Source organism: Rhinolophus ferrumequinum, chromosome X, assembly GCF_004115265.2.
Source record: "Rhinolophus ferrumequinum isolate MPI-CBG mRhiFer1 chromosome X, mRhiFer1_v1.p, whole genome shotgun sequence".
Taxonomy (NCBI): Eukaryota; Metazoa; Chordata; class Mammalia; order Chiroptera; family Rhinolophidae; genus Rhinolophus; species Rhinolophus ferrumequinum.
In genome coordinates this window covers 82,490,073-82,506,533 of record NC_046284.1, presented here as the reverse complement: position 1 = coordinate 82,506,533, position 16,461 = coordinate 82,490,073, and the positions used below count along the sequence as shown (strand labels likewise).

The 16,461-nt window shown below is 48.1% G+C and overlaps 2 protein-coding genes across 4 annotated transcripts in view; one reads left to right on the top strand and one right to left on the bottom strand.

The window, feature by feature from the left end:
• The window catches only part of IQSEC2 (IQ motif and Sec7 domain ArfGEF 2), a 76,443-nt gene extending 67,927 nt beyond the window's left edge, over nt 1-8,516 (bottom strand). For 2 of the 3 annotated variants that reach the window (XM_033106007.1, XM_033106017.1), the window contains exon 1: nt 7,557-8,516. In XM_033106007.1, coding sequence (XP_032961898.1) covers nt 7,557-8,263 — 707 coding nt within the window. In that variant the 5' untranslated portion in view covers nt 8,264-8,516. The remainder of the gene's footprint in view (nt 1-7,556) is intronic. The other variant, XM_033106049.1, reaches the window with a different exon arrangement.
• Nucleotides 8,517-10,112: 1,596 nt separating this feature from the next.
• On the top strand, nt 10,113-10,879 carry LOC117015698 (40S ribosomal protein SA-like). Its single transcript, XM_033094421.1, is given in 2 exon segments — nt 10,113-10,592; nt 10,595-10,879. Coding segments are annotated over 2 exon segments (765 nt in total).
• The last annotated feature ends 5,582 nt before the right edge of the window (nt 10,880-16,461 follow it).

Below are 16,461 nucleotides of genomic sequence, written 5' to 3'. Positions count from 1 at the left end.
GATAAAAGGACTCCTCCTCTCCCCATCCCCTGCTGCTTCCATGCCTCTGTACTTTTGCTTATGCTGTCCCCTCTGCCTTAATCTCCTTTTTACCCCCCATTCCCACCCACATGCCATCCTTCTTCACCTAGCTAACTCCTGCGCATCCTCCAAGCCCAGCTCAGGCATCACCTCCTCCAGGAATCCCTCCCTGACAGTCAGGGTAGATGTCCCTCCTTTGGGTACCCATGGCTCCCTAGCTCCCCTCGGGCATAGCGCACAGGACAGCACATTGCCATCATCTGTTTCCATGTTCTCCACCCAACTGTGAGCACCTTGAAGCCAGGAACTGTATAATATTAATCACGAACTTCCTTCCTACAATAGCACAAGCCATGCCCCATACTAGGCACACAATATTCACTGGACTAACCTCTCAGAAATGTGGTAAGCTCCCACATGGCTTCTAACTCCTTCCCTTCCACAGCACATAGTTTTCACAAAGTTATTACTAATAATAAAAATGCCTATAACTGAGTAAACACACACTATGTGCTGAACACTTCATATGAGTCATCTTATTTAATTCTCACAACAATTACCATTAGATGGGTTATTTATGAATTGGCTAGCATATCAGATGTGTACAGTTTTACAGGGAAAATTGGGGGGAAAAAGAAATTAGGTACTTTTTATTACAGATATAATGACAATAATTCTAAAGTGGTTATATAGAGAAAAATACTGGTTTTAGTTAGCATACTGCATTCTGGAATCCAGTAGGAGGAAATCAAAGGCCCAGATATGCAATCACATTACCCCTTTAAAAAGGCATACAAATCACATAGCAACAAAGAAATGTATTTCATAATAATGAAACGGTACATATCGGGTGACAACTGTAATAGATTTCTTTCCAAAATGCTAGAGGAATTACCCTTTCTGGGCCACGCAGCTCTGGCTTGTCATCTTTGTTTTGAAAAGGCTGTGATGCGAGGATCTTGGTTTGCTTTGGTTGTTTCGGTTGCTATGCTCCACCTCTAGGGGGCAGGGCAGCCTCACACATTACTTTCCATCCTGGCCCATCAGCTTTCCATCCTGATTGGAAGCTTGATGAGTATGCTAGGCAACCAGGACGTTTTCTGAGGCAGTTTTGTGGAGGGTAACATGAATCTTACCTTACACATCAGAAAACACAGTCTTGTCCCCGTTTACTACTCGAGAACACCGAGACCCTGAAAGTTAAGTGACTTGCCTAGAGTCACAGAGTCCTTCCCCAGTGCATGCGAAGGTCCCAGAGAGCTTCAGCTCCTAAGTGCTTGAGAACGGGCTTCCCCATGTAAATGCTTTCACCATGGATGCGTGGAGAGAGACCCAATGCCACGAGGCAGTGAGAGTGACTGGCAAATGGTCTTGCCCTAAATGAGTTACCTCAAAAGAAGAAATAAGTCACTTATCCATCCGTCTCCCTGTGACCAGTGTTTATTATTCTGCCAGGAAATACAGCAGGGAATGAACCAGAGGGGATGCATCTTATTCTGACTCCAAGACACTGTGCCTGGCCCAGGGTTTGAGCACAATACAGATTTGATGGATAAACAAATAACTTTCCACTGGACTGGACAGACTGCACAAAGGTCCTTTGCAGGCCTCTTTGCTCCTTCCAGAACAGAATATCTTGCATTGAGGGTCAAAACCATGGTATGACATGGCCACAGATGGGAGGGAGAAGTAACTGTGAGCAGGGTGGCCTAAATGTCTCCAAAGTCTTATCTATCTCTGCTACCCTGACATTCTACGAAAGGGGTGACTGATGAGTGTGGGGAGCACAGACAGCAGAGGCCAAACAGCTCCAGGGAGCACGAGATAAAAGCCACACAGGAGGCAAGAGAATTCTGAAGCTGAGTCACCTCTCTCTACAGGAGCCCTGGAATGAAGAAAAACTTAGGCACCTGTGGCCATTAATGCACCATGACTTAATCTGATATCCATTTGTCTGTTCAACATTTATTGAGCAGCTACTATATGCTGTGCTATGTGTTTCCAAGCTTCTAGCTCCTTCAGTCATGCCCACAGCACCTAGCATAAGGCCTGCCACCATATGCACTCAATGCAGTTCAGTTAAATCACAATCTGAAGGGGCTCTCAATTTAGCAGAGAGGACACAAGATGTAAACAAATAACCAACAAGGTATAAAAAGGGGCCAAGTTCTCATTTCAAGGGTCAGGGATAGACCAAGCACCGGGAGAGACCAGCGAACAAACATGGGAGAGGTGACAGCAGAGCTGAGCCTGGGAACTGGATGAAGCAGCCCAGGAGAAGGGAGCAGCATGAGCCAAGACGCAGAGGCTATCAGAAGGCTGCGTGGGCTCACAGTGGGGCACACAGGCCAGTCTGGCTGGGGCACAGCCTGTGTGAAGGGGACTGTAAAAAGATGAGACGAGAGAGAGAGAGAGAGAGAGAGAGAGAGAGAGAGAGAGAGAGAGAGAGAGAGAGAGAGAGAGAGAAGTTGGGGGCGGATCCTAAGAGGACTGTGCATGGCAGATGGAGGAGTTTGCATATTCTCCTGCAGGCCAAAGAGAGAATGAAACCATTGGAGCCTTGCAGAAAGCTTGGCCTGGCTGCCCTTCATCAGAGGCTTGGCAAAGCAAGAGCGGGAGGGGCATCTAATAGGAGACAATGGCAGAAATCCAGGAGGCAATCGTGTGAGGGAGCCTGACTCCGGCAGTGGTCCCAGGAGCTCTGCTGGGGGAAGCCCGGAGCCATGCCTGCAGTGTCTTTATGGCTTTACACCACACCTGTCTGCAGGAGGCAACGGTGTACCATAGGCTCAGGGGCCAGATGGTTCTAGGCTTCATGCAGTTGTGTGACCTTAGGTAGGTAACCACCCCTCTCTGATCCTCGTTACCTTGTCTGAAAAATGCGGATAATACTAACACCCACCCGGCAGGGACTATACAAATGAGATGAGAGGCAGTATTGCCTGATGGGTAAGAACACTGCAGGAGGACTCTGGAGCCCCACCACTTGGGCTCCTTCCAGCTCCTCAGTTCTGTCACTTATTCACTGAGTGACCTTGGGTAAGTTGTCCAACTTTTCTGGGCCTCGGGTTCCTTATCTGTAAAATGGATTTAATAACAATATCTACATCAGAGATTTCAGATGAAGATTGAATGAATTCATACATGGAAAGCACTTAGAACAAATAGTGCTTGGCACACAGTAAATGCAGAAAAAAATGTTAGCTATTGTTACATAAAGCCACATAGGGTGGCACCTGGCATGCAGAAGGCTGAGAATCACTCAGCACATACGTGGCCCCCTCTCTGTGCTCCAGGCCGTCACTGTGCTCTCTGCAAATTCAGAGGCCACAGCAGGCGAGGGTGGGACGGAAGGAGGAGCAGAAGAGGGCAAGCCTAAGTCCAGTCTTCCGCCCACCGCCCCCTCCAATGGACACCAGGAGATGCCCACTCTCTTCTAAGCCCCTCCATCTGGGTCCTCAACCAGCAGCCTGGCCTGCCCTGACCTCTCCCTCCTCCGAGGACCTCCACTCCTCACCACCTTTGCTACGCATTTTGTCCCGGGCACCATCGTGATGGAGGACCAGCCTGGAAGTCTGTGTCTCTGGCCTGGGGTAGGGAGGGTCTCAAGCACAGAGACCATGGTGTTGGCTCAGGCTGGTGGCCCCTCCTGCTGTGTGCACACAGCTAAGAAATGTTTGTGGATGACAACAACCCCATTCTTGCCCCAGATCTAGACAGAGAAGCAAGACTCCTCTAATTCTCATTCAACTCAACATTATTATTTCCTCCCACACAAATACAATGCTCCCAACACAGTGGGCAGGGGCGGAAGATAAATGGTTTTTCCTCTTGAGGAGAGACCCCCCTGGGAAAAGCACTCAAGACCCCACATGAGACAGACTTCCCTAGGGTCCCTCCCTGGGCTCCCTTCCTCCCTGCCAGTGACCTCAGCATCTCCACCACACGTGGGAGAGCCGTGTGGTAGACCAGACATTGCCCTGCTGTCAAGAATACCAAGCCGGTCCTCTGGTTGCTGTTCCCCAGCGTGAGCCAGCTTGTGGGGTGGGCAGGGGGTGGGGGCAGAGAATGGAGAGTTATCACCAAACCAGCTTCAGCCCACCACCGCCTACAGCAGAGCCAGAGCTGGGCCCATGCACAAAGCACGGAGAACGCAGCTCTCTCCAGGGTGGAGCAGCTCAGCAGTGGCCCCCAGCGCGCCTGAAATCACTCCAGCTGCCTGACCTGCAAGGGGGGCCAGGTCAAGATCAACAATGAAAGCAGGGCTATTCTCTAGTCATCTGAAGGGGGCAACAATTCCAGGGGAAAAGACCTGATCATTGGGAGTAACCAGTAGCTACTAAAAAAACAAACAAGCAAAGTCCTCACGAGACGCCAGAAGGAGGTTGTGCCTCATCCAGCTCTTTGCTGCACTAGAAAGGCCATAGCCAGGGCACAGGAGAAGGCATACCGGTATCTGGGAATCTGTCCAGAAGAGATAATGCGGGAGGATGTGGAAATCCTGGGGTGATGACATGGGCGGGGGTGGACGTGACAGCTGCTATCAACTGCAGTAGAGGGAAAGTTCACAGGACTTATAGGTAGTGTGACTTCTGCTGTGTTGCTTCACTTCTCTGAGCTCTAAGTTGCTTTGGCTGTAAAATGTGGCTTGTGGTGACAGATGCACAGGATTGTTGGACTCTATATAAGTCCCTAGGCAGAGGGGGCTCTCAACAAGCAGCAGCTGGGCCCAGGCCCCTCTCTTCCCTCTTCCTCCACCAGAGGGAGCCTGGGGACCAGGAGTTCCCAGCCTGTACCAGAAGTACCCATCCTCTGCTAATGCTGCAGCCTCTGCTGTTAAACTCCCACCCTGCCTGCCCTGGCTTCCAGCAGCAGCCTTCTCACTCACTCTACAAACCCAGAACAGGCCTGGCAGGTGTGTGTGGGGGGTGTCGCTTGCAGCTGCTGTGGTGGCAGCAATGGCTATTGCATCAATAGGCCCTCCTAATGCCTGGTGGGGAGGGAGAGGGGAAAGGAGAGAGACATGGCCTGCTTCCTTCCCCCGTCAACTCCCCCACTCATCCCAGAGTCATCTCCTCCTGCTCAAATCCTCTAGTTACCTAAGGTTCTCCTGGCCTCTCCCAGTTGGTGACCCAGCCACATCCTGAGGCCAAGAGGCTCCTGTAGGATGGAAAGCTCTAGTGGAAAAATAACAGGCCTTGGAGACAGGTGGACTTGAGTTCTAGTCCTAGCTCCATCAGGAACTAGCAGCATAACCTTGAGCAAGGTCCCTTTATCTTGGAGCCTCAGTTTCCTCATCTCTAAAATGGAGTTGCTAATGCTCACCGCACAGGGCCTGTTGTGAGACCCAAAAGAGGAAATGATGGATGTGCAAATATTTAATATGTGGTTAGGAGAATTCAAAGTACTATTTAGACCCCTTATTAATCCAGTAGGAAATGTGAAGCCAGGAAATCCAACAAACAGCCTGGAGCGTGCACAAGAAGAGGGAAGGATCAAGAGGCAGGCCCGCATGGATGGCAGAAGCAAAGAGCTCAAGAGCAAACAGGCTGCCAGCCAGCCAAGACATGCAGACCCACGTCTGCAGAAAGGAGAACCTGAACGTCATGGAATCCTGGAATCGGGGAAGGCCCAAGTCATTCCATTGGGCTTTATAACCAATTCAGGAATTGTGCTTTCTCCAGCTCTCCCCTACCCTTATTGGGCCTCTGCTGGACACATCCAGCTGGCCCCCACCCCCACCTCTTGAGGCAGTCCACTGCATCACCAGACAGCCAGGTTGGAAAGTTCTTCCTGATTTATCCCAAATTTTCCCATTGCTCCCGGTTCTGCTTCGTGGAGCCACACATAATGAGGCTGCCTCCTTTGTCACAGGCCTGACGACTCTAGAAAAGTCTGCAGCCAGGCTTGAGGACCACAGTGCCCATCCAGTCTCCCTCTGCCCTCACCCTACCATGGCCCTCTCCTGAAAGGAGACCAAGACCATGCTTGGTTGATCCAGACCCTTCCTCCAGTGTGAGGCCCCAAGCCACACGCAATCAGTCCTTCAGGAATGGGTGGGCTCCCAGAAGCCCCGCCTGGGCAGGAGAGCCCATCTCCCTTGCCCCCAGACTACTCTGGGGCAGTCCACACCAAAACTCAGCTGAGGATGCACTGCAGTGGAGCCCAGCCAGGCTCTTGAGCTGCAGCTGCTGCTCCTGGGGCCCAGCCATCTCAACCCAGCACCCCAGCCTGCTGCCTCACCACGGGGGAGTTGCAGAGAGCTGTCTCCCGGCAGATTTCCTGAGGCAGAAGGCTTCCCCACCCCCAGCCCAGCCTCCAAGAGACACGCCACTGGTTGTGGCACATGGTAGGACCAGCTGAGCAGTGAGAGGAGGGGGAAGGCTGTCCATTTGCTAGAGGACTTCAGACTTGCTCTGTAGTGTGGCTGGATTAGTCACAGAACCATCAAATTTAAGCTGGAGGGGCCCTTAAAGAGAATTCAAGGCAGACCTTGCCTTTGAAAAAGATATAGGGGAACTGATGGCTGGCGAGAGGAAGGGACTCAGTCAAGGTCACAAAGCCAATCTGCAGCAGAGCTGGAAGGGGAACCCAGGTCCCCTAACTCCCAGTTCAGTGCTTTCTAATCCAGCAGAAGAGAAATCAGGGAGCCTTTAGGGCAGCCCTCTGAGCCTGCATGCCCTTGACTCTCCCAGCCTGACATTTATCCCAACCAACTCACTATGGTATCTGCATGGAAGAAGTGGACCCAGCCCATGTCCCACCAACCCAAGAAATAGTGCCAAGGTGTCCCAAATAGGCAGGCAGACAGACCCCAGCACAGAAACTGGCATTGATCCAACAAGAGGGATGCTCTGTAGACTTCCCTTCCTGGTACACTGTTTCATTGGGTGGTATTTTTCTTGAGGGTGGAGAGGGGGTGGTCTCTGATGAACTAGCTAAGGGCCAGGCCTCCATCTTTGCTCCCCTATCTTTGCTCCCCCAGCCAGGATGTGCTGCAGTTCCCCTCAGATGGATGGCTCAGCCTCCAGCAGCCATTCTGGTCCCCACCTGCCTCCCGGAAAGGATGGAGCTGAGGCCGCCAGAGGAGACAAGATCAGGCCTGCACTCAGGACCTGCAGAGGAGACCCCAACAGGCAAAAAAAAAAAAAAAAAAAAAAAGGGAGGAGGGGTTTCTTTTCCTTGGGGCTCTGAGTTGACACCATCGCAGACAATAAACACATCCAAAATAAATAAATAAATGGGAAGCTATCCTCTGGCAAGGATGCAGCTACAGGGTATAGAAGTGGAGGGGGTGATGACTGCTCTAGGCCCTCACGGGCCACGGGCAGAAAGACGCCTGCTCTCTTCCGGCCAACCCAGTCTGGGGCTGCATGAGGTGGACCCGGCTTCTCCTGACAGGTTGGGACAGGAGAGGAGGACATGGAATCAGGCACCGGCTTCTTCCTGTACTGGCCAGACAAGTTGGAGAAGGAACTGAAGGGGAAGGGGCGGGGGTGGAGGGGTGGGGGGTGGTACAGACACACGTTCCTTACTTTCTCTGGAGGGTTGTGGCCGGGCTGGTGCTGGTACTGGTGCTGTGGCCGCCGCCGGCCCCAGGGCTGGAGCTCCTGGATGCGCCACGGCTCAGCTGGCCCCGCTCCCGCGGTGGCCGGGACCCCACGCCCACCGCCGCTGAATAGCTGGCTTCCTTGTCGCGGCCCGGGTGTGCTGGCCCGGCCTCCCGCCCGCCCCGCTCGCGACCCAGGGCTGGGTTCTCGTGGTGCAGGTGGCACTGGGCCACGTCGCGCTCGCGGGCTGGGTAACCGGTAGTGTCCTGGAGCGGGTAGGAGGCGTCCCGCTCCTTGTCCCGATACACCGCCTCCCGGTTCTGGTAGGCGCCGTCCCGGTTCGGGTAGCCCACGTCCCGGGTCGCCTGGTGGAACTGGCTCTCCCGCAGCTCGCGGTGGTGGAATTGGGTTTCGCGCAGGTTCTGGTACTGGCTCTCACGGCCTGGGCTGTCCCGCGCGCCGTGGGGGTCCCGGTGCAGCTCCCCGCGGTGCAGCTGGCTCTCCTCCCTGAGATCGCGGTTCTCCTGGGTGAGCTGGTCCAGCTGGCCCTCCAGTTCCTCAATGCGCCGTCGCTGGGTCTCCAGCAGCTGCTGCTGGCTCTCAATAATGTTGTTCAGCTCCAGCAGGTACTCCACCGCCCGGTTGGGGCTCTCGGATCCCGGGCCGCCCGGGGGCCCCGACCCCGCCTCCATTCTGGCGGCCCAGGGGCAGGGGAAGGGGCAGGAGAGCCCGGGCCCCGCTCGCTCACGGCGCCACCCTCCCCCGGACCCAGCCGGGGGAGGGGGCCGGCGGGACGCAAGGGCGCGCACCGGGCTCGAGGGCCCGGGGGCCCGGGGGGGCCCGGGAGACAGCTCTGGGGCCGGCGGCACGGGGAGCAGGAGCTGAGACTACCGCTGCTGCCGCCGCCGCCACCGCCACAGCCACGGCTCCGGAGGACGCGGCCCACGGCGCTCCGCCCGCTGCGGAGTCACTGCGCAGCGCGGCCGCGCGGGACCGCCCCGGCCGCCGGCCCGCCCCCCCGCCCCTGCCCCCACCCCGCTCACCCGGCCCGCCCCCGTGCACCCTACCTGCCGCCTCCTCCCACGCGCGAAGCCGGACCGCCCTGAGGCACCCAGGCCAGCCCCATCACAGGCTACAGGAGATCGCTCCCTTCCACTGGTTCCACACACATCACCTAACGCAGCCCGACGAAGCCCTCCATTCCAGTCCCTTCCAGTGTCCCCCGGGTCCATCAGGCCCTAGATCCTCATCTAAGACATCTCAGGAACCTCCATCCCAGGCAGCCCCCAGGTCCAGGCATACCACGGACTCCCTATCCCCTTTGGGTCTGCCAATCCCAAGTGTCAGATTCCCCATCCCATCCAAACCCTGAACCCACTATCTTGGGAGACCTCACTCCATCCATCCCTTATGCGGGCAGTCGCTGGATCTCTCATCCCAGCCAGTCCCTGGACCATCCCTCCATCCCAGCGAGCCCCGTGTCCTTCCAGCCCAGCCAGTCCTCAGCTCCCCACATCCCAGGCAGCTCCTGGACACCCCACCCCCAGAACACACACATCACAGGCACCCTCCACTCCAGCCAGCACCTAAACTCTCCACCCAAGCCAGTGTCCAGATCCCCTAGCCCAGCCAACCCTAGGATCTCCCAGGTTAGCCAGTGCCTGGGTCCTCCCACCAAGGCAGTCCCAGAATTTCTCATCCCCAAAAGCCCTGGGACTCCCCATCACAGCCAGTCGCAGGATCAAAGCCCCGTTCATGCTGTCACCTCTCATTTTCTCCTCTCCATTGGAAATGCTCTCTCCTCCATTCAGTCCATCATCTCCATCCAGTGAAACTGTACCCATCCTTCAAGACTCAAATGCTGCCTTACTGAAGCCACCGCTGATGTCCCCAGCCAGCTGTGTTCACTTTTTTTTCTCCTCTTGACCTCCCACTGCACTTCGTCTACACTTCTCTTGTGACATTTGTGGGACAAGTGGAACTCTGCTTTATAGTGCATTCGTTTGTGTTCTTGTTTTATGTCCTCTGCCAGACTATCTCCTTAAAACCAGAAACACGTCTTCATTCATCTTTGTGAGCAGTTTGGGGCAGAGGAGAAAGCATGCGTTTTACAGTCTGACAAAAATGGATTTAAATTCCACCTTCTCCTCTCTGAACTTCCATTTCCTATAAATGACATTTACCTCATAAGTGTGTTCTTGGGAATAAAGCATGCAAAAACATTTGACACAGAAAAGACAACCCACGAAATGTGAGAAAATATGTGCAAATGACACATCTGATAAGGGCTTTGTATCCAGAATATGTAAAGAACTCTTACAGGTCAACAACAACAAAAACAACCCAACTGTTTTAAATGGACGAAAGATTGGAATAGATATTTCTCCAAGAAAGATATACAAATGACGAGGAAGCATGTGAAAAAATGCTCAACATCATTAGCCATCAGGGAAATGAAGATCAAAATCACAATGAGCTTTCTGTGCTACCCATAAGGTGTTTTTCTGGGTTCCTGTCATAAATGAAAGGAAAACTGTCACAATGTCCAGAGCCCTTGCTGTCCTGCAGGTGAAGGAAGAGGATGTCCTTAAATTCCTTGCAGCAGGAACCCACTTAGGTGGCATCGACCTTGACTTCCAAATGGAACAGCACATCTACAAAAGGAAAAGTGATGGTATCTGCATCACAAAGAGAACCTCAGAGAAGCTTCTGCTGGTGGCTCATGCCCTTGTTGCCATTGAAAACCCAGCTGATGTCAATATCACATTGTCCAGGAATACGGGCCAACAAGCTGTGCTGAAGTTTGCTGCTGTCACTGGGGCCACTCCTACTGCTGGCTACTTCTTTCCTGGAGCCTTCACTAACCAGATCCAGGCAGCCTTTTGGGAGCTGCAACTTCGGGTGGTTACTGATCCCAGGACTGACCACCAGCCTTTCACAGAAGCATCTTATGTTAATCTGCCTACCATTGCTCTGTGTAACACAGATCTTCCTCTGCACCATATGGACATTGCCGTCAAGGAAACAACGATAAGGGAGCTGACTCAGTGGGTCTGATGTGGTGGATGTGGGCCCAGGAAGTTCTGTGCATGTGCAGGACCATCTCCCGTGAACATCCATGGGAGGTCATGCCTGACCTCTACTTTTACAGAGATCCTGAAGAGATTGAAAAGGAAGAGCAGGTTGCTGATGAAAAGGCTGTGACCAAGGAGGAATTTCAGGATGAACGGAGTTCTTTAGCTCCTGAATTTACTGCTACTCAACCCAAGGTCTCTGAAAGGGTAGGAACAACCACTGGTTGGTCTTAAGCTGTTCTTCCACAGGCTTTTAAACAGAAAATGGAAATAAGGTAGTTGAAAAATAAACATCAGTTTCTTAAAAACACACACACATTGAGATACCACTTTACACCCACTGTGATAGCTAAAATAAAAAGGACAGACAGGGAGAAATATTGGTGAGCATGTGAAGAAATTGGAACCCTCATTCATTGCTGGTGGGAATGTAAAATGGTGCAGTCACTTTGGAAAACAGTTTGTAAGTGCCTCAAAATGTTAAACATAGAGTTACCATGTGACCCAGGAATTCCACTCCTAGGTATACACCCAAGAGAAATGAAAGTATATGTCCACACAAAAATTTGTACCTGAATGTTCACAGCAGCATTACTCACAATAACCAAAATGTGGACACAATCAAATGTTCTATCTATTGATGAATGGGTAAAACAAAATGTAGTATATCCACACAGTGGAACATTATTCAGCCATAAAAGGGAATGAAGTACCGATGCATGCTAAAACATGGGTGAATCTTGAAAACATTATGCTAAAAGGGATACAAAAGGCCACATACTGTATGATTACCTTTATATAAAATTCCAGAATAGGCAAATCCATAGAGACAAAAAGTAGACTAGTGGTTGCCAGGAGTAGGGGCATGCGTTGGAGAAAGAGGAGTGACTGCTAATGGGTATGGGTTTTTTTTTGGAGGGAGAATGAAAATGATCTAAAATTAGATTGTGGTGATGGTTGCACAACCCTGTTAATTAAAAACCACTGAGTTTTACATTTCTCAAGGGAGAATTTTATAATATGTGAATTATATCTTGATAAAGCTGGCTTTAAAAAAAAAACCACAGCTTGCAAAGACTCTAGCACATAACAGCAACCACAATAATAATAACTTTGATTATCCTGATTCCAAAACCAGACAAAGACATTATAAAAAAAGAAAACTATAGGCCAATATTCCTAATGAACATCGATGCAAAAATCCTCAACAAAATGCTAGGAAACTTAATTCAGCAATACATGAAAAAGATCATACACTACGATCAAGTGGGGTTCATTCCTGGTATGCAAGGTTGGTTTAACATCTGCAAATCAGTGAAGGTGCTATACCACATAAACAAAATGAAAAATAAAAATCACATGGTCATATCAATAGATGCAGAAAAAGCATTTGACAAAATCCAGCATCCATTTATGATAAAAACTCTCAGCAAAGTGGGAATAATGGGAACATATCTCAACATAATAAAGGCCATATCTGACAAACCCACAGCTAAAATCATACTCAATGGGGAAAAGCTAAAAACATTCTCCTTAAGATCAGGAACAAGACAAGGCTGCCCATTTTCACCACTTCTATTCAACATAATACTGGAAGTTCTAGCCACGACAATCAGACAAGAAAAGCAAATAAAAGACATCCAAATGGGAAAGAAAGAAGAAAAACTGCCATTATTTGCACATGACATGATACTAGTATATAAAAAGAACCCCAAAGATTCCACCAAAAAACTATTAGAACTAATAAATGAATTTAGTAAAGTAGCAGGATACAAAATTAATATTCAGAAATCAGTTACATTTTTATACACCAACAATGAACTATCAAAAAGAGAAATTAAGACAACAATCCCAGGGCGGACGGGTGGCTCAGTTGGTTAGAGCGCGAGCTCTGGGCAATGGGGCTGCCGGTTCGATTCCCACATGGGCCAGCGAGCTGCGCCCTCCGCGACTAGAATGAAGTCAATGAGCTGCCGCTGAGCTCCCGGGTGACTAGATGGCTGAGTTGGTTGGAGCGCATGCTTTCAACCACAAGGTTGCTGGTTCAACTCCCACAAGGGATGGTGGGCTGTGCCCCCTGCAACTAACAACGGCGACTGGACCTGGAGCTGAGCTGAGCTGCGCCCTCCACGACTAAGATTGAAAGGACAACAACTTGACTTGGATGGAGCTGATGAGTCCTGGGAAAAACACACTACTGTTCCCCAATTTTAAAGAAAAGTCCTGGAAATATACACTGTTCCCCCAATAAAGTCCTGTTAAAAAAAAAAAAACCCAGTTACAGTTGCATCAAAAATAAAAAAATAAAATACTTAGGAATAAATTTAACCAAGGAAGTAAGAGGCCTATACTCAGAAAATTATAAGACATGACATTGGGGCGGCTGGTTGGCTCAGTGGTTGGAGCGCAGTGCTCATAACACCACGGTCGCTGGTTCAATTCCCACATGGGCCAGTGAGCTGCGCCCTCCACAACTAGATTGAAAACAACGATTTGACCTGGAGCTGAGCTGCGCCCTCCACAACTAGATTGAAAACAACGACTTGACATGGAGCTGATGGGTCCTGGTAAAACACACTGTTCCCCAATATTTCCCAATAAAATTTTTTAAAAGATTATAAGACATTGAAGAGAGTAATTAAAGAAGATACAAATAAATGGAAACATATACCATGCTCATAGATAGGAATAATTAATACAGTTAAAATGTCCATACTACCCAAAGCAATCTATAAATTCAATGCGATCCCTATCAAAATACCAATGGCATTTTTCACAGAACTAGAACAAGTGATCTTAAAATTTATATGGAACCATAAAAAATCCCGAATAGCCACAGCAATTCTGAGAAAGAAGAACAAGGCTGGAGGTATCATGCCAGTTCGTATCAAATTATACTACAAGGCTATAGTAATCAAAACAGCATGGTATTTGCATAAAAAGAGACACATAGATCAATGGAACAGACCAGAGAGTCCATGAAGTAAATCTATGCATATATGGTCATTTAATCTATGACAAAGGAAGCAAGAATTTACATTGGCATAAAGACAATCTATTTAATAAATGGTGCTGGGAAAACTGGACAGATACATGAGGGAAAAAATGAAACTGGACCACCTTCTTACGCCATATACAAGAATAAACTCAAAACGGATTAAAGACTTAAATATGAGACCCAAAACCATAAAACTCGTAGAAGAAAATATAGGAAGTAAACTCTCAGACATTAGCCTTACTAATATTTTTACTGATATATCTACTCAAGCAAGGGAAACAAAGGAAAAAAATAAACAAATGGGACTATATCAAACTAAAAAGTTTTTTCACAGCAAAGGAAACCATCTACAAAACGGAAAGACATTCTAGTGAATGGGAGAAGATATTTGCCAATGATACATCTGATAAGGGGTTAATATCCAAAATTTATATAAAAAACTCATATAACTCAACACCAAAAAAACAAACAATCCAATTATAAAATGGGCAGAGAACCTGAATAGACATTTCTCCAAAGAGAACATAGAGAGGGTCAATAGACATATGAAAAGATGCTCAACATCACTAATCATTAGAGAAATGCAAATAAAAACCACAATGAAATGTGATCACCTCACTCCTGTCAGAATGACTATCATCAATAAACCAACAAACAACAAGGATGTGGAAGACGTGGAGAAAAGGGAATCCTTGTGCACTGTTGGTGGGATTGTAAATTGGTGCAGCCACTATGGAAAGCAGTATGGAGGGTCCTTAAAAAATTAAAAATAGAACTACTTTATGACTCAGCAGTTGCACTCCTGGGTATTTATCCAAAGAAATCCAAAACACCAATTCAAAAAATTATATGCACCTCTATGCTTACTGCAACACTATTTGCAATAGCCAAGATATGGAAACAACTGAAATGTCTATCAATAGACGATTGGATAAAGAAATAGTGGTACATTTATACCATGGAGTATTACTCTGCCATACAAAAGAATGAAATCTTACCATTTGCAACAACATGGATGGACCTAGAGAATATTATGCTAAGTGAAATAAGTCAGACTGAGAAAAACAAATACCATATGATCTAACTTATATGTTGAATCTAAAGAACAGAATAAATGAGCAAACAAAACAAATAGACACAGAGATACAGAGAAAAAAACTGGTGGTTGCTAGGTGGGAAGGGGGTTGGGGGATGGAGAGAAGGTGAAGGGATTAGAAAGTACAAATTGGTAGTCACAAAATAGTCATGGGATGTGAAATACAGTATGGGGAATACAATCAATAATGTTGTAAAGACTATGTATTGTGTCAGATGGGTACTGGCCTTATCGGGGGGAGCACTTCATAGATTGTGTAGATGCTTGACCACTGCACTGTACACCTGAAGCTGGTGTAGAATAATATCGAATGTCAAATATATATCCATATATATGTATATACATATATATATATATATACAAAAAATGTATATACATTTTAAGAAAGGAAAACTGTACTAAAATTGTAATACTCAGTATATGCCAGTAACAAAAGATGAGTACAAGTCACGTTTGACTTCTGCAATTACAAAAGGTGCTCAAAGTGGTTACCATCAGTGTCCAGACACTTCTGATTAGTTGACCAAAGTGTCCACTTGTATACATTTTTTTGGCACCCCTGGTATATTGAATGCAATAATATTGAATGCCAACTATAATTTAATATATATATATACACATATATACTTATATACATATATATAGTCACAGGATGTAAAGTACAGCATGGGGAATATACTCAATGGTATTGTAATAGCTATGTACAGTGTCAGATGAGTAGGAGACTTGTTGGGGTTATCACTTTGTGAGGGATGTAAATGTCTAATCATTACATTGTTTGTACACCTGAAACTAATAGTAAAACAAATAAATAAACAAATAAAATTAAAGTACCAAAAAATAATAACTATGGTGCTTACCATGTGCCAGGCACTGTGCTAAGCTCTTTACATGTACAAACTCACTTAATCCTCATGACAATCCTATGAAGTGGGTACTGTTATTACCTCCATCTTACAGATGAGAAAATAAAACCCAGAGGTTGAATGACTCGTCCAGAGGCATAGCCAGGATGCTCAAATGTTTCCTTCTCACTTCTTTGCAACTTTCCTCATACCTTGTATAAAATAAGTGCTCCATAAGTGTTAAATTAATTCATCCAGCAAACATTTACAGAGTATTTATTATGTTCTAGGCAATACTTGCCTTCCACCCTTATCCCTGCTTCTCTCATTCAGATTCCCCCTGGGGTAGGGGGCAAAGGGGTACAAGGATTCATAACAAAATAGACAACAACCCTAACTTCATAGAGCTGACATTCTAGTGGGGGAGAGAGACAATAAACAAAGAATGTATAGAGCATGTTGGGTGTACTGGGTGTACTGGGTTGAATAGTATCCCCCCAAACCCCAAAGTGATGTCCACCCTGTAAATGTAATCTTATTTGGAAATAAAGGTCTTTGCAGATGTAATCAAGTTAAGGTGAGGTCATACTCTGTTGGTGTGTGTCCTAATCCAGTGACTGGTACCCTCATAAGAGGGAAATTTGAACACACACACACACACACACACACACACACACACACACAGAATGCCATGTGAAGGTGAAGGCAGAGATTGGAGTGGTGCATCTATCAAGGAACATCAAGAATTGCCAGCAAGGAACATCAAGAATAAGTCCTGAAGCTCGAAGAGGCAAGAAAGGATTCTTCCTTAGAGCCTTCAGAGAGAGAACACAGGCCTGCCGACACCTTGATTTCAGACTTCTAGCCCCCAGAACTG